General features: G+C 33.7%; 2 protein-coding genes and 1 long non-coding RNA gene across 13 annotated transcripts in view; 1 reads left to right on the forward strand and 2 right to left on the reverse strand.

Moving 5' to 3' along the window:
* Positions 1–25,795, forward strand: part of CREB1 (cAMP responsive element binding protein 1) — a 56,145-nt gene that overhangs the window by 16,271 nt on the left and 14,079 nt on the right. For 4 of the 11 annotated variants that reach the window (XR_004483538.2, XM_033428952.2, XM_049711926.1 and 1 more), the window contains exons 2-7: positions 2,242–2,363; positions 8,271–8,417; positions 9,134–9,175; positions 15,592–15,692; positions 19,811–19,953; positions 23,925–24,107. Coding sequence is in view for 10 of the 11 variants with exons in the window: in XM_033428952.2 (XP_033284843.1) it covers positions 2,250–2,363; positions 8,271–8,417; positions 9,134–9,175; positions 15,592–15,692; positions 19,811–19,953; positions 23,925–24,107 (730 nt within the window). In the remaining variant the exon portion in view is untranslated. Of the gene's footprint in view, positions 1–2,241; positions 2,364–8,270; positions 8,418–9,133; positions 9,176–15,591; positions 15,693–15,971; positions 15,990–19,810; positions 19,954–23,924; positions 24,108–24,246; positions 24,357–25,114; positions 25,178–25,795 lie in introns of those variants that run through there. The other 7 variants (XM_049711927.1, XM_004262797.3, XM_033428959.2 and 4 more) reach the window with 6 other exon arrangements.
* Positions 3,893–8,263, reverse strand: LOC125964936 (uncharacterized). Its single transcript, XR_007478254.1, has 2 exons — positions 7,444–8,263; positions 3,893–4,964 (listed from the first exon to the last, which is right to left on the reverse strand). It is a non-coding gene; the product is annotated as an uncharacterized LOC125964936 (long non-coding RNA).
* Positions 15,687–25,795, reverse strand: part of METTL21A (methyltransferase 21A, HSPA lysine) — a 42,568-nt gene continuing 32,459 nt past the window's right edge. The window contains exon 4 of the mRNA XM_049711936.1: positions 15,687–15,958. Within this exon, the coding sequence (XP_049567893.1) occupies positions 15,840–15,958 (119 nt within the window). The 3' untranslated portion in view covers positions 15,687–15,839. The remainder of the gene's footprint in view (positions 15,959–25,795) is intronic.

Below are 25,795 nucleotides of genomic sequence, written 5' to 3' on the forward strand. Positions count from 1 at the left end.
TCCAGAGCAAAAATATGGACAGTATTTAGTATACATAAACTATTTTGCTATTGATGTTGCTTTCTGTTATTTTTGATGTCTTTCTTAAATTTTTTAGTTTAAACGAGCACAGGTTTTAAGTGTACAATTCAGGGAATTATCACAGAGGGTAATAAAGTTATTTGATAATTTTTTTAAATAGTTATTTTTACTCTTTGGAAATGTAGGGTAAACAGTTTAGGTGAATCTTAAACAAAAATACTAATTTCATATAAAAAGTATCAGATTTGAAAAATTTTAGCAGATATCTCAAAATCATGACTGAAGTAAAGCTTTTGGTTCAGAGTTTCAAAATGTTATCTGTCATTTCTGGTATTAAAATTTCTTTAATCGTGCAAGTAATCCTGAATCCATGCTTATGGAAAGAAAGAAAAATAAAAGTAAAGTACTAAAATATGTAAAAAGTAAAAGGTGAAAATCATCCTATACAGTTCTATCAAATCTTTCTCTCTTCAGAGCCACCACTTACTACGATTCAGTTATAACTTCCCATACCTCTTTTCATGCATACACCTTTACAACAATTTGTTTCACTTGTTTTTAACATAAATGGGCTTCTACTTTATAGTATATTCATAACTTGCCATTTCACTCAGTCTGTCTTGGAAAGCTTTATGTGTCTTTACATTATAGATAGACTTCATTATTTTTTATTGCTTTAATTTTTTAATGGTCGTCCTTAATGATGGATACTTGTTTCCAGTTTTCTGCTATTATAAAAAAAAATTCCATCCTTGAAACATATATCTTTGTGAACTAGCCAATAAGAGTTTCTTACTGAATTAGTAGTTTCTCTGTATTCTAGATGTTATTGTGTTGATTTTATGTAGCAGATATTTTCTCCTTGTGTACTTGTCTTGGTGGCTTTTGTCATATTAATGTTTTAAATAATTATGTAGTCGTCTGTTGATCTTTTCCTTTGTCATCTGTTTGGTGGCTTCTGTATTTCTACATTATTTATATTCATTTCTACAGAGATATTTTCATTTTTAACTGTCACTTGTAAAAACACTTTCTTTTTATAGAATCCTGTGAATGATGGCAAAATGTTAGCATGTGAAACATTCTGATGGCATGTAATAATCACATAAGGATCAGTGACTATTTTGATGTCGGAGTTATGAAATAAATGTAATAAATTCTGGAAAAGCATTGAAGTTCTTGTGTTGTTTATGGAATCACCATAGGTAGTCCTCACTATTAAATTTATTTTTGACAGGTAATATGCTAGGTACTGAATGGTAACAGTAGTCCACAAATAAGAAGTAATCCCTTTTATTGTGACTCCTTTAGACACAGTTGCTTTCCCAGTTATATCTGCTATATATAATCAATTTCCCTAACCTCAAGGTAGCAGCTACTGCTGCTAGGAATTTCTCTTCCCTTTTGCTGTCATCCAGTGCCAGATCTAAGAAATATAGTAAACTCTTAGCAAAGCAGGTTCCAAAAAGTAAGAAAGATCAGCCTTGATTAACTTATCCAGAATTTTGCAGTTAAAATTTTAAAAGGTGTTTTATTGTGTGTGTGTGTGTGTGTGTGTGCGCGCGCGCAATGTTGCACACTATATATAGGGTAAGGAGTCAGAACACAAAGTAACCTTTTAAGTTGTTTGAGGTCTGACTCTGTCTATTAATCCCACCTTTCTACCTTGATACCCAATAACTTGGGCTGTTGAAACCTGGGCTATTTTGTCCTACCACCAATAATTTCCCAAGGAAGTAGCTTATAATTCTTCTCTTTCTTCCCTGTAATAGGAGGGAATACCCATATAGGCGGTACCTTGAAGCCAGTATCTCATAGACCCTGTCATCAACTCACTTCTACTCTCTACCCTCCCTCCTTACCTGATTGATACATTTTTGAAAAAATTATAATTATGCTGCTGCCCTTCCTCCCCTTGTTAGTTGGGAAGATTCATGGAAGAGAGGAATCCCGTCTTCTATAATAGATGGAGTAATATCCCATTGGGAAGAAATGGCAAAGGAAAAAGTTCTTTCTTTTTTGAAAAGACTAGAACTTTTTAGCTCAGCATATTTGGACAAGTCTGACAATAATTCAACTACATTATAGTTTAACTAGATTTCTGAGTGCATCTGCTAACCTAACCACCACATATACTTATTTACAACTTGAAAATTGCCTTTAAAACCACAAAAGCACAAAGCACTGTAGTGCTTGTAACACTCTTCCATATTATTGTAGGTAACTAAATGACCATGGAATCTGGAGCAGAGAACCAGCAGAGTGGAGATGCAGCTGTAACAGAAGCTGAAAGCCAGCAAATGACAGTTCAAGCCCAGCCACAGATTGCCACATTAGCCCAGGTATAAAATACATGGAGAGATTCCAAGTTGTCTCTTCTAAGAGGAATATGTTTTAAACAAGAGAACTTAGTTTTTATTACAGAGATATACATAAAATGAGCAGAAACATTCTTAGAATATCAAAATTCCTATTTACTTAGTATTAGCCTAATTTTAGAAATAATAGTATTGATTCAGTAACATAACAGAAAAATGTATTGTTAAACACTAACACACTATTTGTAGTGACATGATTCAGAAATAATTACATTTAAACTGATGGGTAGATTGTCTCTTAAAGGAAGAAAACCTAATATGATAACTGCTTTTTTTCATGTCATATAGATTTATTTGGGAGCATGGGAATGCAGATAATCTGAAAGGCTAAATTTACATGTGCTTAAACTAAAAAATAGGATAAGCAAATAAATTGACACACAAGTAAATTTCAAGGATGATAGTTTTTGTCCCTGTATATTTTAAATATGATTCATGATTCTTTCATTTTGTCTTTGTCTTAAGCATTCTAAGGTTATATTCTCATTTTTGTTCTTGTGTATTTTTTCTTAGATGTTTTATTTTATTAATAATTGTTGGCATATATATGAGTGAGAAAGGTGGTTAATATAAAAACCAAGTAGCAAACAATAACCTGCTAGGTAAGAAAATGTGACATTGCCTCTTTCAGATGAAAGCTCCCAAAAGAAAATAATCCTAGCCAAGGCTCTGGTATGTTGAGCTTCAGCTTCACAGAGTTTAAAAGCTCTCTTAGAGGAGTCATGAGCAACAGTGGGTCTTGGGATATAGAGGGCTAACCACAGGTGGTTACCACACTGAGCTAAAATATGGGCCAAATACTAGACCTCCAGCAGGAATGTAGTCAGAAGCGGTGGGCTGCTTTGTGTTTTCTCCTAAGATCACCTGGACCCACCTCCAGCCCTCAGGTGTAAGGCAAAGCAGAATACATTTAGGGATGAAGTAAAAGTACTCAAGATGAAGCAGGTGCGGGAACGAAGGTAAGAGCATCAGGACTTCATTAGCACATGGTCAAGGCAAATGTGCACAGATAAGAATATGGGCTCATCCAAACATTCAGCGCTGTGGTAAAAAGAAGATATAATACCAGCAGGGATCTTGGTGGTGACAACCTTCAACATATCTATCTCTTGGGACATCATTTTCTGGTCTGGTTGTCCTCCACGTCCACTAAATAATGCCATCCTGGAAATCCCTTTCTTCCTACTGTCTTTCTCTTACGGAGTTTTTGTTTCCAGTGGTCCCTTGAGCAAGTTTGACTGGGTAAAGAAATCATTTTTCTTTCAAATTTTGAAGGCATTGACCACAGTCAACTTCTAGTGTTGCTGTTTGAAAAGACTAAATCCATTTCTTACTTTGTATCTCTGTTATCTTGTAAAAATTTCTCTGTTAGCAGTGCTTCACTATTTCATCATCAAGGCCTTGGTTTGTAGCAGTTTTCATCCATTGTGCAGTTGTATTCAGTGGGCTTTTTTTTTTTTTAGTGGAATCTCGGGTCTTCAATTCTGGGCAGCTTCTTTATTTGGTTGATGATTTTTTTTCTTTCTCCTTTCTCTCTAGGATTCTTGTGATCCAGATATTTCACCTATAGGACTGTTGCTCTGATTTTCTCATCTTTTCTCTCCTGTTTTCTGTCTCTGTCTTTCTGGGAGATTTTCTCAACTTCACATTTCAACCCATCTGTCAGATTTTTTTAATTTCTGCTGTCATGTTTCCAAGAGTTCCCTTTGTTTCTGAATAGTCCTTTTGTGTTTTAATAGCATCCTCTTTATGTTTCACAAAGGCAGTATTTTCTCTTACCTCTGATAATATTCATTAAGTTTTAAGTTTCCTTTCCACATAGATTTTCTTCTGTGTACCTTTTCTCCCTTCTATCTGTTTTGGTCACCATCTTTCCTATCAGAAAATTTCCTTGAGTATTTCATAACTCGAGGTTTTCTGCCTACATTTAAAAGTAGGGAACCAAAAACCTGTATTGGTAGTTCTGTGGCTCTTTTTGCGGCCTAACATCTGAGTTGTGAGCTTCACGGTAGGATGATTGTGGCATCCCACTGTCATTATCTCTTTTTTTTTTTTACCATCTTTATTGTGTCATTATCTCTTAAGTCTTTCTTCTCCCTTTAGTGTTGGTCACATTTGCAGAGAAAAGCTTTACTAATCTTCTGCTTATAGGTAAAGACCTTTGAGCCAGACGAGGGAAGAGGACTGGGACTTAGTACCCACCTCAGCAGTGCCTGGTGTTAGGCAGTCAAGAAACCTTCTATCCAGAAAATAAACCTCCATTTCTCTGTCAGCATAGGGTATAGATTATTCTTCCACAGAGAGTTGAAGAGGGGATCCAATTGCTTTTCAAAGACCTTCGATCAGCCTTCCTTATTTTCAGCCTTTCCTTTCACTCTGCCTTCTGGGGTGCCTTAGATCCTGAGCCTCTTAAGGACTTTGTGGCAGAAATCAGTCTGTCCCTGCCTCTGCCTCATGAGTTGGCCTTCTGAGGTTTTCCAAGTTCATTACCATTCATCCATTTCCAGCCTCCAAAACTCTTACTGTTATCTCCTTTCCCATTCTTCTCTGCTGGTGTGATTATGCCTATAAAAACAAAATCAGTGTCATGAAGCTTAATTGGAAATTCAAGAAAGAACAAAATTATATGCACATGTTCAATTTGCATATAATCACTGATAAGTGGAATGACATGATATTTGAATTTTAGGAAAGCTAGTGTCTGTTCCCATTTATATTTTTTGTTGTTCTTTTTAATACCTAATTACAGAGTTTTTTTTACTTGCTCATCCAAGTTCTTAACACATATATTATACATTTTTGACATTATTTCTCTCAATTCTGATACCAGTTATTTTTTGGTTGTCAGTCTTTAATACTAGAAATATATAATAAAATTTTCAAGTCCAAGACCATTGGGATTTGATCAATGAACAGTAAAAACACAAATTCAGCCTAACTAGTAAAGGAAGAAAGTCGATCTAAAACAATAATGAAATGCCTTATTTTACTTTTAGAATTTACAGAGATTTTTTTTTTAAGTGGAAAAAAAAACAATGTTGGTTTTGAGTATGGGAATGTTAATTTTTATGGATGGTTTTAAGTAAAGAGTTGGGTAAAAGGATGATCGTTGCAATTTTGTTGTAAAATAACTTTCTTGTAATAGGCAAATTTGAAAACCTAAATATTCAATAATAATTTTTTGTATATTCAGTAATTTAATATTTAATAATATTAAGTTAGTGATTTTATTATTGTTTAATTAATTATTACTAATAATTTAATTCCAATAATTTGTTGGGATTTATTAAACAAATTATGTAATTCTTACCATTATACCATTCTTTACCATTAAAGAATACTATTAATGGTATGAAGAGATATTTAGAATGGATTTGAAAGATAAAGTAGATTCTGTGATAGTGTTATGAAAATTGAGTGTATATATGCATCTTTAAAAACACCTATATCTACAGCAGAAATATTAAGTGATTAGCTCCGAGTGGTAGGGATATAAGCAATTTTTTCTTTTTTGGTATATCTGTATTTTATAAACTTACAATGAGAGTAGCCATTATGTAGAATAATTAGGGTAGAAAAGGGATTATTTGTTGAGTGAGCTTGTTATGTTTACCCTAGAGAATACTCAGAGAAGAGGACGTACTAATTGCTTCAAATATTAGAAGAGCTTTCCATTGAGATGGGATACTCTAAATAAATTATGGTTTTGGTTCTCAAACTTTGGCATAGGCGAAAGTGTCCTTGGGTTCATCAGAGATTCTGACTTTATAAACAGGCACCCTATATAACTCTAATGGCGGTCGTCCATGGACCACATTTTGAAAACAAGGTAAAACTAAGATGTATAGTAGCCAGAAAAACGATTGATAAGGAAGGCCTTCCTAACTGTCCAAAGGAGAAGCTCATGGTTTTAGCCTCTACCTTCAGTAGGTATCTCCCCCAAGCTTCATAGTCAAATATTTAACTGCCTGCTAAACATCTCTACAAATTCAGATATCATATCAGTTCCATCATCTTCCACCACTGCCCCAACCACCCATAAGCTTCTTTTTGTGTTCTCTCTCTTTATGGCATAGTCTACTAATTCTCACCCAAACATGAAATATGTGGGTCGTCTTTGATTTCTGTCTCACCTCCTTCAATCAGTCATTCATAAAGCCCTTTCTGGTTTGCCTCCTGAATTTTCATTAAATCACTTCTCTCATTCCCATCCCTACCACAACTCATGCCTAATTTCTGGCCTTTATCATCTCACCCTTACTACTATATATAGACTTTCTCAGTTGGTCTCACCTCCACTTTTTTCTTCCTCTGAGATAAGTGTCTTTCACACTGCCACTAAATTAAAGTGATCTATCTGAAATGCAAGCCTCACCATGATATTCAGGAGTTCAAAAGCCCTTCAGTGCTTTTCCCAATCTCACGGTAAAATGCAAGTTCTTTAACGTAACATATGTAAGATTTTTCATGACTAGCCCATCTGGCCTCTGCCTACCTCTGTTATTCCATCTTTCCACACTTCCTACATCATATAGTAACACACTTATGTGCTCCAGTAGTACTGGCTGCTGGTCATCCCTCTTTGCCATTTACAGACACTGCTGTTTCTCTTTGCTTTTGCCATTGCTACCCTCTGCCTGGAATTCTGTGCCTCCCCCCTGCAAATCATAATAACGTGCCTTACTTGTATTCTTTATTTCAAATTCACATGCTTCCCTGGTAGCCTCCCCTCCTCTTGGGTGGGGCGGGGTAGCTTTCCTCAGTGTGTCCATTCTTCCCTTTGCAAACCTCATTACTTCACTGAATTATATTTATTTGTGTTCTTTTCCCCATTCCTTCATACACATGCCTTAATAATTTCGTTTAGGGCAGGGACCTATGTCTTTCTCATTTCTGTAGTTTCAGTTCTAACATTGTTTCTGACACACATATCCGCAATAACTTTACCAAATGAACAAATAAAATTGCTACCCCCAAACGCATTCAAGCACAGGAACAGTAAATACCATCTGATAGACATGTATGACTTAAGAACCCTTCTAACCTGGGTATTGAGTCGTTAAATCTGCCGCCTTTGTGCCTCAGGAGAAAACTGGTTTCTCATATTCTTTCAGTTCTGCTCCCTTATTTCTTCAAGAGGAAAATAAATCCTTGAAATATCAATTATTATCAGTTCAGTGGGTGGGGTGAGGATAGAAATTTTCAGTTTATAATATCTATTAACACTTTCTCATTAATGAAAGGCATACTTGTAATTAGTTTACAAGAGATAAATATGCTGTATACTGTAAGATATGTATTTGTTCTAGATTTAGTAGCTAAGTTTTGCCCAAGTTTGGGAACAGTTATGTTTTAGAACATGGGTTATTTAACACATGATATTCTGAAGACTTATGTTTCTTCAAAGCTAGCATATCTCTTGACCTTGGGTAAGTGACTTAATCTCTTGGAGCACTTCATATTTCTGTCTCTAAAATGGAGATAACCCTTATTCTAACCAGTCTGATTTCTTCGAAGGGCAAAATGAGAAACTGAATATGAAAGCAGGTGGGAAAATGTAAGGCACTATACAAATAAAGTGGTATTTAGTGTTCAAAGGAAGTCTGTGTTATATATTTTGATGTTACATTAAAATAGTTTTTTGGTTTTTGTCATTTGGGAGGAGTTTAAAAGTAGGGGGCATGGGAAGCATTTGTAGTCTTTCTTCAAAAAGAATATTAAGTTTAATGATTAGTTTCTTTCACACCAATGGAATACTTAACCTAGCAGGAGGGTCATCCTTTTGCTGCCAAAGAGTTGTTTCTTACTAAACATGAGTACTCCCCAGGAGGTATCTGTGATGGTAATTTTTTTCCATGTTCAACACCATAGGTATCTATGCCAGCAGCTCATGCAACATCATCTGCTCCCACCGTAACTTTAGTACAGCTACCCAATGGGCAGACAGTTCAAGTCCATGGAGTTATTCAGGCGGCCCAGCCATCAGTTATTCAGTCTCCACAAGTCCAGACAGTTCAGGTATGTGTATAAAAAGTTCTGCATCTACTTTCATAACTGTTGTTTATAGCCATATCTCTCTCCTTTCATTATGAAAATAGGAACATATCTAGTTCAGAGTTTATTTTACTTTACAGTAATTATGGAATATGCTGCATCTGTAGTCACCTTAAGTATAGGAACATATATACACAAGAACAGACATATAAGAAAAAAATTTTCTTAAACTAAAAAAGGAAAACAATTGAATGGGAAAAATCATAAAGTATATGGGATAAAGTGGAAATGTTGGGAGAGACTATAAGGCTGATGTACCTCAGTTAGGGAAAATTAAGATACAAAAATAATAACTTTGTAATTATTTTCTAAACATGCAATTGGAAAAAATAACCCTTGTCAAAAAGTAATAACCTTACCTAAGATATTATTTGAATGTAGAGAAAACCAGCTATGTTTAGGATTCTAAGTTAGAGTATATAACTTTGAAATGATATATTCAGAAAGTGCACTTTAAGAATCAGGGGTTTTTTCCATGCATGTTATCTTATTCTTTGGAAAGATTGTTCCTTTGGTTTGGATCCAAAGGGAATAAAGGTGTGTAAACCTCTACTTAACTGTAGGGAACCTAGGGCAGTATACATCTTTTCGATGAGCTTATTGGGGAAAAAAAAAGACTTGAACGTTCATTCAAGTAGGCCATAACCCCAGCCTCCCATTTCATATTTTTTGCTTCACAGTCTTCCTGTAAGGACTTAAAAAGACTTTTCTCCGGAACTCAGGTGAGTCCTAGGTCCTAGATTTGGAGAGAACTATTTTTAGAAAGGAAGGTGAGAAATTGTTCTTTATATCTTTGTCCCTCTCTATAAACATAGAACTCAAGGTTTGAATAAAAATCTTAAGAGATCTTCTAGGTCTAGGCCAAACTTGTTACCTACCCAGCCCTTAGTCTGTTGCTTAATTTCCCTATATAATATCCTTCTCTCCTCCTCCAAATGGCAGTCCAGCTTTACTTGAACACTTTCAGAGAAAGGATGCTCTATCTCCAGAGGTAACTGATTTATAATTGGGGGTAATTGCTAAAATATTCTTCCCTGTGGTGAACCAGAATATCTTTCTAAAACTTTTACCTAGTGGTCCCAATTCTATTCTCAGAAACTAGTTAAGCAAATTTAACTTCTTTTTCTATTGGGCTGCTTCCTTTTCCCCATCTTCCACATCCTTCCCATTTAAAAAAAATGTCCAGACTAAGTAAATGCCTGTTTTTCTTCAGCCATTTATATATGACATAGCTTTGATTCCTCTTCACCATCCTTGTTGTCTTCTTGTGGGTGAGAACTGTTGTGTTTTCCTTGAGTTTAGTAGCCAGATTGATTGATACTTGGAGAGGGGAGAAGTCCCTCCTTTGTCCTAGAAGCATTCTATCAGTGTCATCAAAGGATATACCAGATTTTGTCAGCCATATCATACTATTGAGTCATTGAGCCACTGTTAACCCACCTCTGCTTCATTCTGTCCCTGTGCCTTTGGTTTGCTTGGACATTTAAGGCAGGGCGGTGTGGGGGGGTGGAGAAAAAAGAAAGAATATTTTGATATAAAATCATCAAGTTCTGTGCATTTCCATACTGAAAGATACTGGGAATGGAATTTGTTGTTACTGAGTAGGAGACAGTATAGTCCAGGTAAAGACTGAAGAATTTGATTTTTCTGTGGAACCACACTGACTGAACAATAGTCTCCTGTCCTGTGCCTCAGTCTTTATTTCATTGAATGCTTCCTAACTGTTTTTCATACTATGTATGCCATTACTAATTCCCTGCTCTTATCTTCCTCTTGATAATAGTGGAAAGAACCTGACCTGCTAGTCAGGAGACCTAGATTCCAGACCCCACATTAACCTTTACTTTTTCTTTTTCACTTACAGTGGGAGATCTTTCTATAAAGAACACACAAAAATTATCACAAAATTTGCTAAGATTACAAACATTGGTTTTAATATATGATGCCTAATTGTTGATTATATTCTTAATTTTAATCTTTACTTTGTGGTAAGAGTAATAATAATAATTTCGACCTGGAGTTATATGACCATTAACTTTATAGAAATGTGTATTCATCTTTTCAAAAATAGATTTTTTCCGTCAAAGTGAGCTGTGCTTATAATTAAAAGCCTGAATTCTACAAACAGAAACATAAACAGTATTTTTTTCTTTAAAGGCCCTAAACAATGGAGAAGCTATTAAACTTTAATGGTAATGTTAGCTGGTTAACAGTGATTAGCATTAATAAGTAGGAAGTGGTTTATATCAGAAGAGGTGATCAAACAAGGAGAGAGGTGATTCCTCAAACTTCTCGATGGGAGAATATTAGTATTCTAGAACAGCATTTCCAAAATATACAAGGTACATTTCTCTTGATGTGAGAATAAGACTTCTGTTTATCTTTTTTCATCTCAGAGTATTAGAAACTAAACTACTAATATTTCATGTATGGCTTGACATTTGTGCCCTAGCATTATCCTTATGTATATATGTACATCAAATCTCACAGATTATGTAAGAATTCCCACAAAAATAATGGGAGTTACACAAATGTATAGAAGTTAACAGTGGCATCCTCACTTGTTAGTTTTGGATGCATTTTTAATACATTCATTTCCTCAGTAAATTTTTATTGGTCACATGCTATGTGCCAGTCACTGTTCTAGGTGATATGAAAGACAGCAGTGAACAAATAATACTTCTCTATTCTCATGAAGATCACATTTGAGCGAAGAGAGACAATGAAAAAATAAAATGTGTCAGGTGAGGATTAAGTGCTGGGAAGATGATTAAAGCAGGAGAAAGGGATAGAGAATGATGTGGAGGGAAGGGTGTTTTTTTTAGGTAGGGTGGTCAGGGAACACGATGAGCAGTGAAACTATAAACTAGTGAAGGAGGCTAAGCCATACAAATAATGAAAGCAAGTCCAAAGGCTCAGAAGTGAGAGTATGCTTTATGTACCAAAGAATAGCAAGAAGTGGCCTGAATAGAGTGAGCAAGAGGGATAGCGGTTGGAGATGAACTTTCTGATACAGTCTTTACAGTACTTCATGATGTGATGGGAACAACAATAAAAATCTTTTGTGCAAGATAGAGATTCAGTGATTATCATATAGCAAAGTACTTGAGTTGCTTAACATAAGGATGAGTTTACTTGTTTGCTTTTTACATAAGACAAATATTCCAAAGTTTCCGATCTTTTTAACAATGGCAAGCAAGGGATGACTTGCAAGGGATATGTTACCTAACAGATATTTTTGAAAGAAACAAATTCCTTTCAACTGTCCTTTCTGAGAGAAAGTGGCATTTTAACAATGCATGAGAGAATAACTGTATTTTGAAAGAAACTTGTGCTGTGGACAGAGTATTTTGAATATAGAAGTTTGGAAATGTTCCCATACTTTTTTTTTTTTTTTTACCTGCAAACAGTGTAAATTTGTCACCTAAAAACTCAAATCTATATACTTTCAAAACTCTGGAAATAGAGTTTCTAAACTATTCAGAAGTCTTCTAGAGTTTCAGTAGGTGTTGAACTTATTTGTTAAAATATAAAACCTTTTATTAGCATATAATAACTGACCAAGAGCCAGGGAGATGAAAATATACTAGTAAATCTCATCAGAAGTTTGTGTAATTGACAGATGAAAATGAAAAATGATTGTTTTAAACAATAGCAGATGTTAAATCACATTTCAGAAAGTCCAAGCTTAGAATCAGATTTTTGAGTCACTGTTATAAAATACTAAATGATTTTTAATTAATCATATTAAAACACATCATTCTCACTGTTATGAAATATTAAATGATTTATCTTTAAGAAATTAACAGATGTATTTTAATATTTATACCTATCCTCTTTAAAAATTAATTTGTTTTATGATATAGATAAAACTTGTAAATAAATATATATGTTTATATAAAATTTTCTTATAATTAATTTATAATCTTATAATTAATTTATAAGGGAGATCTGCAGATCAGAAGAGTTTGGAGATTATTGCTCTAGACTTTTATTAAACTTCTTGATCCAGTGAGTAAAAACTGTACCTAAACCTGAGTCTGAACTCTACCCAAGAAAAGTGCTTAAGTTTCCAGGGTACCATGTATAGTTTGAGAAAACATCTAATACAACCATTTTTTAAATTTTGTTCTAGTCACTGTATATTTTATTTTGAAATTTCAAATAGCATCAGAATAGGACTTTCCCCCCCTTATAAACAGAATATATGGGTTTTTAACAAACGAAGAGAAAATAGAGAAATATAGATGTAAAACTTTACATGTACAGGTGGTGGTTTGGCTTTTTGAAAATTTCTTAACATATAAGTGGCCATGGTTAAAGACCTATTTAAGGAGCTCAGGAAGGGGTTAATAAGAGGTGACAGGAGGTGAGGACCAGAGGAAGGGTATCTATCGTTGAAATGTCATGGTAGACTGTGATACTTAAAATTGGGATATAATTTTTCATGTGGGTATTTTTAATAACCTATTACATATAAACTATTATTTATTATCAAAGGATTTTTGGCATGATTTTTAATGGTCTTAGAAATGTGGGTTCAGTGGTTTTGGGGTTTTCTTGTTTTTTGATTTGTTTTTGGTTTTGGGGGTGTGGGGTTGGGTTTTTTTTGCTTTTTGGTAGATAGACCATAAGAGTTGACTTCCTAATTCTAAGTTCTCTCTGGATAGTATTCCCCCAAAGAGGAAATGTTACATTCATTATGTAGTACTGAATAGTTCTGAATTCCCTTTACATTTAACAAGTTGCAGAACATAATCACTTATATGTGGAATCTTAAAAATACAAGAAACTAGTGAATATAAAGAAAAAGACTCACAGAGAACAAACTAGTGGTTACCTGCGGGGAGGGGCAATGTAGGAGTAGGGGACTAAGAGGTACAAACTATTATGTATAAAATAAGCTACAAGAATACATTGTACAACACAGGGAATATAGCCAATATTTTTTTTTGCCAATATTTTATAATAACTGTAAGTGGAATATAGCCTTTAAAAATTGCGACTCACTGTACTGTACAACTGTAACTTATATAATATTGTACAGCAATCATACTTCAATTTTTTTTTAAGTTGCAGTCACGACAGTGATAAGTTAATTCCTTTTGTATGAATTGACAAATTCTTTCAGATGAGAGGAATGGGGGGCTTTTCGTTTTACTGGGAGCAATAGATCCATTGAGTTTGGGGGAAAAATTAAGGGCCATATATTTAATAAGCAATGATAATTTATTTCATTTCAAAATTGTCCTATGGGTGGTTTATGTAGCGTGCTTTAAAATTGTTGTTTTAATGACTTTCAACTTGGGAAAGTGTGCCTAAGTCATTATGTATCCTTAAAAGAAGGTTGTAAGAATGAGGGTTAAACAAAAAAAAAGGCAGAAAGAACAATAGAGAAACTAAGGTTCTGAGAAGCATTAATGAGGGTAAACACTTGTCAGGATACTATCCACTTTGAGTTCAGTCTTCTTGTTATTCCTCGAAATTCTGACTCTCTGCTAAGGCTGTTTCACAACTCATCACTCTACATCTATGAGAAAGTATGTGCAGAGACTATGCTGAGTGGGCTAGTTAACAGCAGCTACAGAAGTAGGAAATTGTTCTGGGTGCTCCTTTGGCAGTAACTATAGCATTATTACTCTATAGAGAATCACAGACTAAATTCAGCCTTGTCCATCTTTTTATCAGTCATTTCTGGATTCATTCAGTGTTACCTGTTAATTTTTAGGTCTATAAGACTATACCATTTATACTTTAAAGTGTTTGGAGGGGCACATACATTACTTTATTATAGACATATTTTGTAAAGCATTACTAGATTTAGCAAATTTCATTTTAAAGTGAGTGTCTATCACAAAGCTCTGTGAAAATGAGTACCTGCTGTCCAGAACCCTTAGGCTCAGACCACATACTTGATTTCTCAAGTTCCTCTAAATGTGTTCATTCTTATTGCCATTGCCATAAATTTTGTTCAGGGAGCTAACCTACACAGACCCTTTTGCCTTGGCTAAATCTAATTCTCACTCTTACAGCATGATGCTCACCTAGTTCAGGAAAGAGCAGGAGGCTCCTGCTGATTAGACTAGAGAAACTTGGCAGTATAAATTTGACAGACAAGCTTGCCTAGATGAGTGAACTTCTAGTTTAAAAATGGTCTAAAGACGTTCCTGGGTTGCTGCTTCTGACAAAACTGGTTTGAGATTGGAACCAACAGGATTTTGATGCTGGTAAGGCTGTCTAGGATTGAGATGTCAAGTGTGACAGTGACTCCACTACTTCGTAGCTTTGTGACTTGGGTGAGTTACTTAAACTCTTTGTGCCTCAGTTCTTCCATCTGTAAAGTGGACATAATAATTGTACTTATCTAGCACGTAAAGTTCCTGTAAGTATTAGTGAGTACTAAGTAATGTAATATATGTATATGCTTTAGCGTAGCACCTGGCACATAGTAAGTTCTCAATAAATGCTAGTTGCTGTTATTATCCCATGTAAAATCTGTATTCAACTTACCTTTACTACTTCTCAATCCAAGGATACTTTCCAGAAATGCACAGTCCTTTACCTTGAAGTTTTGCTTAATAAAAATTGTAGAATGCCAACTTTGAAACGTGTCTATATGTAGCAGAGGGCTTCTTCCAAAATTGTTAGGAACAACCATCTGGAACACGGTTGAAGGATCACCGATCTTACTTGTACAATTGTAAATATATTCAAAACTATTTACTCAGTAGTTAAAGGAAAATATTTGTATAGTCACTAGACTTAATGGCCAAATATTTAGTCGTTTATTCTTTCTTTCATGTCAGAAACTTTATTTTACTTGGTAGTTTTGTTCTAACAACTGTAAGAAAACAACTGACAAGTAATATTGATACATTCTGGGCTGATTACAAGAAGTCCTGAAAGAGATTAGGCTGGTTTTGACGAAAAAATTTTAGGTCCTCTGACTTCTGTAGGATGAGTAAAGGGGAGAGGAAAGGGATGGTATGGTTGTCTCCCATAAAAACTGATTTTTTTTCTACCGAATCACATATAAGGTTTATATATGTCCCTTTGTATTTCACTTTTTCTTAAAATTCATAGAAGTTTTATGAGAACTAAATTTGATTATCAAGATAAAGTTCTTCTTTATTTTCAGATTTCAACTATTGCAGAAAGTGAAGATTCACAGGAGTCAGTGGATAGTGTAACCGATTCCCAAAAACGAAGAGAAATTCTTTCAAGGAGGCCTTCCTACAGGTATGGAAAATTAATAGTTAAATGAACTTAGAATCAGAAGTATAAAGGTACCCTTATGTAGTTGCAGATGAAGAGATGTCGGAAGGCCAATGAACTGCTGGATTCAGGACCATACAGAATACTTCTCTTCATCTTGAGTTGCATCTCTCAAATAAGTAGAACCTTACTGTACAGAATAAGAGGACTTCTTACTCTGAACAGTCCTGGATAAACACTGGTTTTTTTTTTTTCTTCTGTTTTTGTAGACTTTGCTGGCTGCTGCTTTTCTGTTAAAAAGATTGGAATACATTTGATAAGGTTATAGCATTTTCTAGCTATATGTCAATTCTGAGGCTACACTACCTACTTCACAACACATTTCTTATGCCATGGTACTTAGCATGATAGCTGCTTGTTAATTTAATAGTTGTTCAGGGTGATGTTTTGCTGTTGTTCCCTAATTTTAGGGGCATCTTACTGTAGTTTTGTGTTCAGCTACAAAAGTTGTGTAAATCCATGCCTTGCCTCCAAGATGGACCAAAACTGTTTCTAATACTACGTAGAAATTGGCTCCATATTAAATATCTCCAGGAAGAGCAGTTCCACAAATCTTCATAAGCTTACTTCAGAGTTTAATGAACTTCAAACTTATTCTTCCCTGCTTTAGCCTGAATTATTTCTATTAATATATATTTCTGTTTTTCAAAGGGATGTTGAAATTTTTTTTCCCACTTTCTCGGCTGCTAAGCTAGCCCTTTTCTCTATCCTTACAAATAAATTAAGGACCCTAAATAAATACCTGTAAATTGACTTTGAGGTCTTAAGAAATTCTTTGTTACCAAGTATGTGTTACCTTTATTTATACTCATAATTTTTTCAAAATATAGCTAGTTTTATCTTTTAACTTCGAAATGTATCTCATGTTAGTATATAAGATATTTGATCCTGAAGCAGATTCAACCTGGTACTAAGAAACAAGCTACATGGCTTCTCTATATATAAATTCTAGGCAAATCTTAGCTGTAGACCTTATATGAGTTTTATGTTGAAAAAAAATCTTTTATTTGCCTTTAATTGGCTTATAGTGTATATCCCAGCAAAAATCATTATATAGCACTTCAGTTACGAATCAAATAAAAGATGCCTGAGACCACACATGTGTAGAGAAAGCGTTACTTTTATGAAAGATGATAATATCTTCCCTTATAATCAAACCTCCATTGTGGAGTATACCATTATTTTGCTTTTGGTTTATGAACTCTTGAAACCTAGCCTCTATGTCTTGATTATAACAAGATCTTTAACAAAATTCTTAGGATGTTTTTGTGAAGTTGGAGAAATGGGAATTAAATAATACACACTGGTTTTTATTGGAACAGCCCAGCTTTATAGTGATCAGTTTTTACCCAGAGGAAATCCTTGAAGGGTTCTCACTTGCTCTCATCTGGCTTGCTATTTTTACCAGCAATTTAGCTGAAAACATAGAGGCCATGCTTATCAGATTTGCAAATGACAGAAACTAAAGGGCTAAGTACCCTAATAGGTGGTAGAATAAGAACCTTGAAAGATCATAGCAGCCAAGGGAAATAGATTGAAACAAATAGGATGAAATGTTGGCGATAACTGTAAAATTTCTGAGCTTGAGTTTAAAATAAAATCGATTATTCAAGTATAGGATTCTGGATTAAGAATTCATCTAAAAAATATAATTATGCTCTTTTAATTATCATTGATTAGATGTGGTTGCCAAAAAAGCCAATATGCTGTAAGGCTACGTTGGTTTAAAAAAAAAAAAAAACCTAGTGTCTAGATTAAGGGAGGGAATTAATCCCACTGCTCAGACCACATTTGGAATACACTTTAAGAGAAAGTGAACTTTCTTGAGCGGAGAATGTCGAGGATGGTCTGGAGCAACAATTTGAAAAACTGGAAAAAAAGACTGAGAATGATTGCTGGCTTCATGCAGAAGAGAAGTAGATTTATTTGTAGGTCTAGAAAAGTAGCTTTTAAACTTTTTTTAAACCACAATAAGGAATATATCTTTACAGTTCTCTCTTTCTTCATTTTATATATAGGTGTGTATGTACACACACACGTATATACCTATATATAGGGATCTGAAGCAAAAATTAATACAAAGCAATACTCATCCTTATCATGTGTGATGCTTAGCTGTTTTTTATTTATTGTTTATGTTGGTTGCAACATGCTTAATTGTTTTCATGGCCCACATAGGGGTTATGACTTGAGTTTGAAAAACATTGCTCTAAAGACCAATACTACTGAAAATATGGTCCACAGCCCAGACTGGTAAATCAGCATCTGGTTAGAAATGCAAATTCTCAGGCCCTTACCCCATATCTAATGAATTAGAATCTCTAGGGAGGGGACCCAGGAATCTGTGTTTTAACATGCTCTTCAAGAGCTTCTTTTGTATACTGAAGTTTGAAAAACAAGTGTTCTAGAACAGTGATACCCAAATCATGATGTATTGACCAGCTGTCAGTTTCCAAGCTGTTTAAAATAGTTTTGTATCTTGTTTGCAAAGAGAGAAAACCATCCTTACAGTAAAAATAGAAGTTTACTAAATAGGAACAGGCAGATGTGGAAAAGAATGAGTAAGAAATCTTACAAATGAGAAATACAATCAGGGGAATTATTTTTTTAAAAAAAAACTGTAAGAATATTTTCTACAGTACCAATAAAGGTAATTACATACATAAATATATAAAAGCCAGTATTATTATAGTTTTACTTTGTAACTCCTCTTTTCTCCCATGATTTGAAAGGCAAATGCATAAAACAATAATTATAAATCTGTTAATGAACACACAAGGCATGAAGATGTAATTTGTTACAATAACTACATAAGGGGGAAATTTTTGGTAGATGGTTAAGGCTAAGTTTCAAACTGGTTTGTTAGAAATTTAAGATTTCAAAAATTACTTGGGTTAGTATTTTTTTCCCCTCTTCTGTGATTATGTTATTCATTTGAAATGTGGTAAGATTCATTTGTTTTTGTTTGTTTTCCATTTTAGAATTCTTCTGCCATCCTTGTTGATAATTAATTTCTTTCTTTGAATATGTAAAACATTAACATGGTTCCAAAAGTCAGAATTGTACATATACACACACACACACTCAGAAGTGTCCCTCCACCCATCCTTTTTTACTTCTTTCCCACCCACCCCCAGTAGATAACTAATCAAATTGAACTCCATCTAGTTTATCCTTTCTGACTTCTTTTCTTGAGCAGATGAACAGATACACAAATATTTTCTTATTTCACCTTCATTCGTATACAAAAGGTACCATGCTATATCCATTATTTGAATGAGCCATAGCTTATTCAACCATTCTAGTATATGTGAGCATGGAGATTGTTTCTAGTCTTTTGCAGTTGCAGTCGGTGCTGCCATGATTAATCCTATGCATATTTATTTTGTACTGTTGGAAGTATATTTTAAGGGTAAATTCCTGGAAGTAAGATTGCTGTGTAAACACATTTGGTTTCCCAAATTCCCTCCGTAAGGGTTGTGCCAGTTTTATACTTCTAACAGCAATATACAAGAGCATGTATTTTCTCACAGCTTTGCTAACAGACTGTATTGTTATACTTTTTTTTATTTTTACCAATCTGAGAGTTGAGAAGTTAAAAATCAGGTTTTTGGTCTTTTTTTCCCCTCAGTTTTCAGGAGTTATTTGTATGTTAGGGATATTGGACCTTTATCTGTAATATATGTGAACATTTTCTCCTAGTATGTTTGATCATCTTTGACTTTATTTTTGGTGTTCTTTGCCATAAAAAAGCGTTTTTTTCCTGTAGTCAGTTTTATTAATCTCTTCTTTAATTGTACCTGGATTTTGAATCATAGTCTTTCTTTATGTTCATTTTAAAGAGAAATGCATCTGTTTTTTCTAGTCCTCATATGGTTTTGACATGTGCATCCCTGATCCATTTTTAGTTTATTGTTGCAAATTTTATTGTTTATTATTGTAAATTTTTTAACTGTAAAATTTAAAAATTCTCTCTTAAGCACTATCAGCTTTCTGCCAGTTTTCTGATCTTTTCCTCTTCTTTGTATTTAGCCAGTAAATGTTACTTTTGTTTTAATTGATATAGTTCTCTATTTTTCTAGGAAAATTTTGAATGACTTATCTTCTGATGCACCAGGAGTGCCAAGGATTGAAGAAGAGAAGTCTGAAGAGGAGACTTCAGCACCTGCCATCACCACTGTAACGGTGCCAACTCCGATTTACCAAACTAGCAGTGGACAGTATAGTGAGTAATAGATATTTCTGTTTTGGAAAGTGCGATGAAAAACTAATGACTGCATTTTCCTTAAAGTAATCTTGTAAGCGCCAGCTCTTTTCTAAATCTTGGTTGTCATTATATTTCCTTTACTTATATGCAAAGTTTTGTAACAGAAGTATTTTCTTTCCTTCAGGGTTTAGTTAGGATTGCTTAGGTATGTAAGACCTTTAAATGGCCCTTTGTTTTGTGCAGATGCATGGAGAGTCTTACAAGTTTTTCAAACCACTGCTTGAAACTCTGTATTTCAGTCCTCATATAGCATATGATGTTAATAGAAAACATGAGTTTTTCAGATAATCATTCTTTGATTATGTTTAAGGCCAAAAATGGTCTCATTATCCATCTATTTTAATAATTCATCTTTCTTTCTAAAAGTAGCATTTTTAAATCATATTGACGTTTCACGGTGGGGTGGAGAGGCTTGTTTGCAGTCTACCAGCACATTTAATTATTATTCCTTTTAAGATAAAAGGTAGTGTAGTGAATTGTAATAATGTGAGCATAAGGACTGCTGAAATTAAGAGGGCACTTTGCTTTTTGTCGCACAGAAAGCAAAGATTTCTTTTGCAGAATTATCAAAGTTTCCATTTCTCTGATGTCTCTGACACTTAGGTCTCTCTTCTTATCTTTCACCTAAATCTGTTATAAAGAACTTTTGAGTTCTGCTTTTGTTTGATCAAAGGCATTTGTGTGAATGGTACCTTTTTCCTCTTTTCCCAATATCTTTCTGCCTCCCAAAGTGCCTCACACATTGATGTCTTCATTTTGATTTGTTCATTAAATCCAGTGCTACCCATTATATAGTTTTCCTCCCTGTCTTCCTTAATTACAAATTAAATGTACACATTGAAACTCTTGCTGCATTGGTTTTCTAATGCCCTGGGGTAGTCTGTGTCAGAAATATGTGTAAAAGTTTGACTCCCAAGTTCATAGTTTTCCATTTACAGCTCAGCCTTGGTTTGTATAACTAATTGCATTCCAACTGAATTAAAAACAAGTAGCAGACTTTTTAGCTCAACCAAAGCTGAAACTTTTAATAGTAAGTAGAAGGCAGGCATTTCTGACTAAGCTTCTTGTCCATTCTGTAAGCTCATTAGAGTTCACTCATTCTTTTCCTTCTTAAGGTTCTTTGTTGGTAGAAATAGATACTATCTATATATATGTGTATGTATGTATTTTTTAGCCTTATATCCAAATAATTTGAGTTATTCAAGGTGTGTGTTCTAAGACCTTGATACGTGAACTTTTTTTTTCTTCAACTTCACCACGCTTGAGGGATACAGCATACTCCTGTTAGTAACAGATTCACTCACCACAGCAATTCTCACTTGAACTAGAAATAGAAAGCATGCTCTTTAGGAAAGAGGCATATCAAAATCTCAAATAGGGAAGTGAAGTTGAGGGAGGTGAAGCTGAGAAAAATAGATGTTTAATTTGGCAACTGACAGTTGCTAGTTTTAAAGGTTAATACTTTGAGATTTTAAAAGCTTTATACATTATCTTTATCCCTTATTCTCTCTGTATGTGCACATAGGAGCTTGATGGAACTGATTTAACATTATGTTCTTGATTGTCGTTAAGAATCAGTATAACGACCACTTACATATACATATTTATTTGTTTCTTAACTTACAAAAGAAATATATGGTTGTAAAAATTCAAATGGTAGAGGTTTTTAGTGTTAATAAAAAGTAAAAACCCTTTCCATCCCTCCCCATTAGAGTTTGGTATATATCCTTCCATTCTTTTTCATTCTGTTTATACATACATGTGTCATGTATTTTTATACAAGTGAGACCTACATTATTTATATACCATAGACAAATATATGCATATATAGTTATGTATGTAGTTTCTTTTAATAGCTACATTGTGTTTCACATTGTGAAACATTGTGTTTAACAATCACACACTGATGAATATTTAGGACATTTCTACTGTTTCAAACAATGCTACCTGAACATTCTTTTATATATGTAGTATCCTGTCCTGTCAGTGGGGATAGCATCTAAAGAGTGGAATTGTTGAAGCCAAGCCAGCCTGCCCAATTACCCTTCCCAGTGGCTATACCAATTTGTACTCCTTCAATAAATTGTTTTTTTTTTTTAACTAATACTATTATTAGTTTTGTCCATTACTTGGTTCACAGTCCCTGATAATAAAGTCTTGTTTGAGAGATTTTATTCTTAGTTAGAAAAACATATTTTACTAACTGAAACTGTTTTCATTGTGGCTCCTCAGAATCTCAGCTGGGTTTGTTTAATTATACTCTTTTCCTTCTAGATTTTGTGGTAGAATCATTATACACACCTAAAGATATATCAGTTGCTTGATTTCTATCTTTTTCTTCTTGTTTTAATGAATTTAGTTTTATTGAAAGCTATCTTAAGTCCTTTTGGAATATGAAGTATATAACTATTAAGAGAAAAACAATGTTTGATAGGCTCAGACTTGAGTTATTCAGAGTACTTTCATATATACATGATCTCATTTGATTTTTATAACAATTGTACTTAGTGGCTAGAACCAGATATTTTTATTTTTACAGAAGAGATAACAGATTCAAATAACAGTTTAGTGATGGAACTTGGACTAGAGCCCAGATCTCCTGATTTCTAGTTTCCTTCTTTCCTCCCACCTTGAGTTCATTGGTATGTAGTCAAGAAGAAAGTTGTGTGCATTGAATACAGTGGAATTTGCTTATTAACTCTATTTGAGAAATTGTGGTTTGATTCTGTTAACCTGATTCTTTCAAGTTATCCTGAAGTATTAATCTCAGAATAGTTTTTACATATTCCTTTTTTTCTCCTTGTCTAAGATAAGTAAAATTTATGGGATTAGCTAATGTGGGTAGATTGTATATGCCAGTATCTTAATTTCCACAAGTATTATTTACTAAACCAAATCACAGCCATTAACTGTTATTTCTTGATTGAACAGTAAATAATCCAGTTTTTCATACATAGATGACTCAGGATATTAGTTACCCAGAGCTAGCTGACAGTTGATCCCAAACTAATTTCCTTCTAACAGACAAAAAGTAACATGCTCAAATCAGACATGTTGACTTAGTTAAAATCCATTATGCAATTTTATATGTAATATTGTGATTTTTAGTCCTTCTCTTTTTGGAAAACTTTTAACAGGGAAAGTATCTTATTAACTTTTTACATGTACTGTAACATAAAGGTTAATTGAGGTTTTTTATAAAGTGAAATGTCTACTAGTATGAGCCAAAGTTGATTCCTTTGTAAAAGATAAACGACAAGTATGATTAATTTGTGAATAATCAACGGATCCTACATGAGAATGCTTGAACTTAGAAATAGCAGTAAAATATTTTTTTCTAAATGATGATCTTGGGCTCTAATTTTAAACTCCACGAGAGGTCTGTGATAATTAAGTTCCATAGGACATTTCCGTTGTTCCATTGAGTGGACTTTTGTTACACTTCATGCATTGCTAACCGAGTTAGAGAATAGAATGCACTACTGAACTGCTTTATTAATTATGAATTAAATAATCATTTATTGGGTGCCTATTAAATGCCCATATCTGTGCTAATAAGTACATGAACGTAGAGAAGGAAAATATTATGTAGTTAATGCCAGAATAAAGGAAGTGTGGGTCACAGAGTGGTACTTCTTGTGAACCAAGTAACTTCAAGTGGAATTTAACATTTTCTCATTTTTTATTTGTTAACTGACATTACTGTAAATTATAATGTTCATAGAGTACGTTTGTGTTCTTGAAATTGGATATAGGTTTCCTGAGCAGAAAGTTACTTGAGTATACAAAATCCTTCTTGGTGATGTTATTTGCTGTAATAATTTCTCCTAGATTATGCCTTGCAAATTACTCTGCTTTGAATTTAGTGTGTGTATAAGACTTACATGGTATTAATTAAACTTGTAATAATAAAATCCATTGGGTTTTAGTTGCCATTACCCAGGGAGGAGCAATACAGCTGGCTAACAATGGTACCGATGGGGTACAGGGCCTGCAGACATTAACCATGACCAATGCAGCTGCCACTCAGCCGGGTACTACCATCCTACAGTATGCACAGACCACTGATGGACAGCAGATCTTAGTGCCCAGCAACCAAGTTGTTGTTCAAGGTAAGAGAATTCAGAATTCACAGGTGTGGTAAATTCTTTGAAAAGTTAAAATTTTATAGACTCAGAAAAAGTAAGTATGATAATGCAAAGCACTATTAAAATATAGTTTATTTTTCTTCATTATAGATACTGTTTTCCATGAACTCTTCTTCCATTATTCCAATTGGACCAAAATGTCATGGCATAAAAACAACTATTTTCAGTTTTAAAAATATAACATCTATCTTTATTGGATATAGGAGAAATGAGGTAGGTTAGAGGGAAAGACAATAAAATTAGGAGTTAAAAAAAGATAGATTCTAAATCTAAATATATATACATTCACTTTGTGACCTTTGTGAGTAAGACCCAGCCTCCCTGGGCCTCATTTTTTTTCATGTGTCAAATGAAAAGTTGTACTAAATCACTGATAAGAATCTTTGGAGGTTCAAAATTCTGTTCCTCTGCTTTTAAGTCAAAAGAAATTTACATCTTCATTTCTAAGATCATCATTTTTTTATTTCAAAGGATAGCATTATATTCTGAAAAATCTTATACCAGTGTGTAAGTCTCCTGGTCTATGAGCAAAAGTAGTTAAATCCATGGTGAATTATAGAAATAGCTTTTTTCTGTTTTGTTTTGTTTTAATTTTTTTGTTTTCTTCCTATTTGTTTCAGAAATCTTTATGGATGGGAGTTGACCATTTTTCTTTGAATTCACTTGAATATTTTAAGAATATGATTTATGCCACATTTAAAATTTGCATATTAAGGAAATAATAATAAATCTGTTTCTAAAATATTTTTATTAAAAATATGTTTTGCCTCTGTTAGGTAATGACAGATGTTCCCCTTCACCATGGATGATTAATTTTGAATAATTCTAAAACACCAACTAGAGAGTCATAATTTATTTAAAGGGCCCTAATGTATTTACAGAATATTTTCTGTTACTAAACAAATAATATTTGAAGAAGATAATATTTTGCTTATTAATGGGAGTAAAACAACTTTTCACTTTACATGCAGGTACTCAAAAATTGTAAAGCAGGATGTCAGTGAATTTGAATTCTGAACGTCAGTTTGAAGATGGTAACATGTTTAGTATATAAATCTTTTCCACTCAAACTACACATTTTAATTGATATTAATAACAAATATGGATGATTTTATAAAGAGCTTCAAATTCTCTCAGATAATGTTAGGTTTCTTATTCCTAGGAGGGCATATTATTAAGCTGTTTTTAGAAGCGATTTGACAAATAGAGACTTTTTCTTTTCACAAATGATGGATCATTTAGTTAGAAAAGTAAAACTTCAATTTGTTCAGCCGTTATCATTTACATTAAAACAATGCTTACAAGTAATATAATTGGCATCAAATGGTACACTTTTTCATACTTTGTTTTGTTACAATTAGGAATTTATAATAGTTGACCATTATGCTTTATTTTCTCTTCCATTTTGCTATTTTATGAAAAATCATGGTCGTTTTTATGTCGTGGCAAGAGTCTACTTGAAATTTTTTAATATGAATTTACCAATATCAAAGGAAGACATTGAGGACTATACTCTATCTAGGAAGATCATCCAGGCTGTGCCCCACTTACCTTTTAGACTTAAGGTTGGTAAGCATGTTAACAACAGAATAGAACTACATTCCAATGAAAGATAAATATAAGACCCAGCAGACATAAGTTAAGACCTCTTT

The sequence above is a fragment of the Orcinus orca genome, chromosome 7 (assembly GCF_937001465.1).
Source record: "Orcinus orca chromosome 7, mOrcOrc1.1, whole genome shotgun sequence".
NCBI classification, from domain to species: Eukaryota; Metazoa; Chordata; class Mammalia; order Artiodactyla; family Delphinidae; genus Orcinus; species Orcinus orca.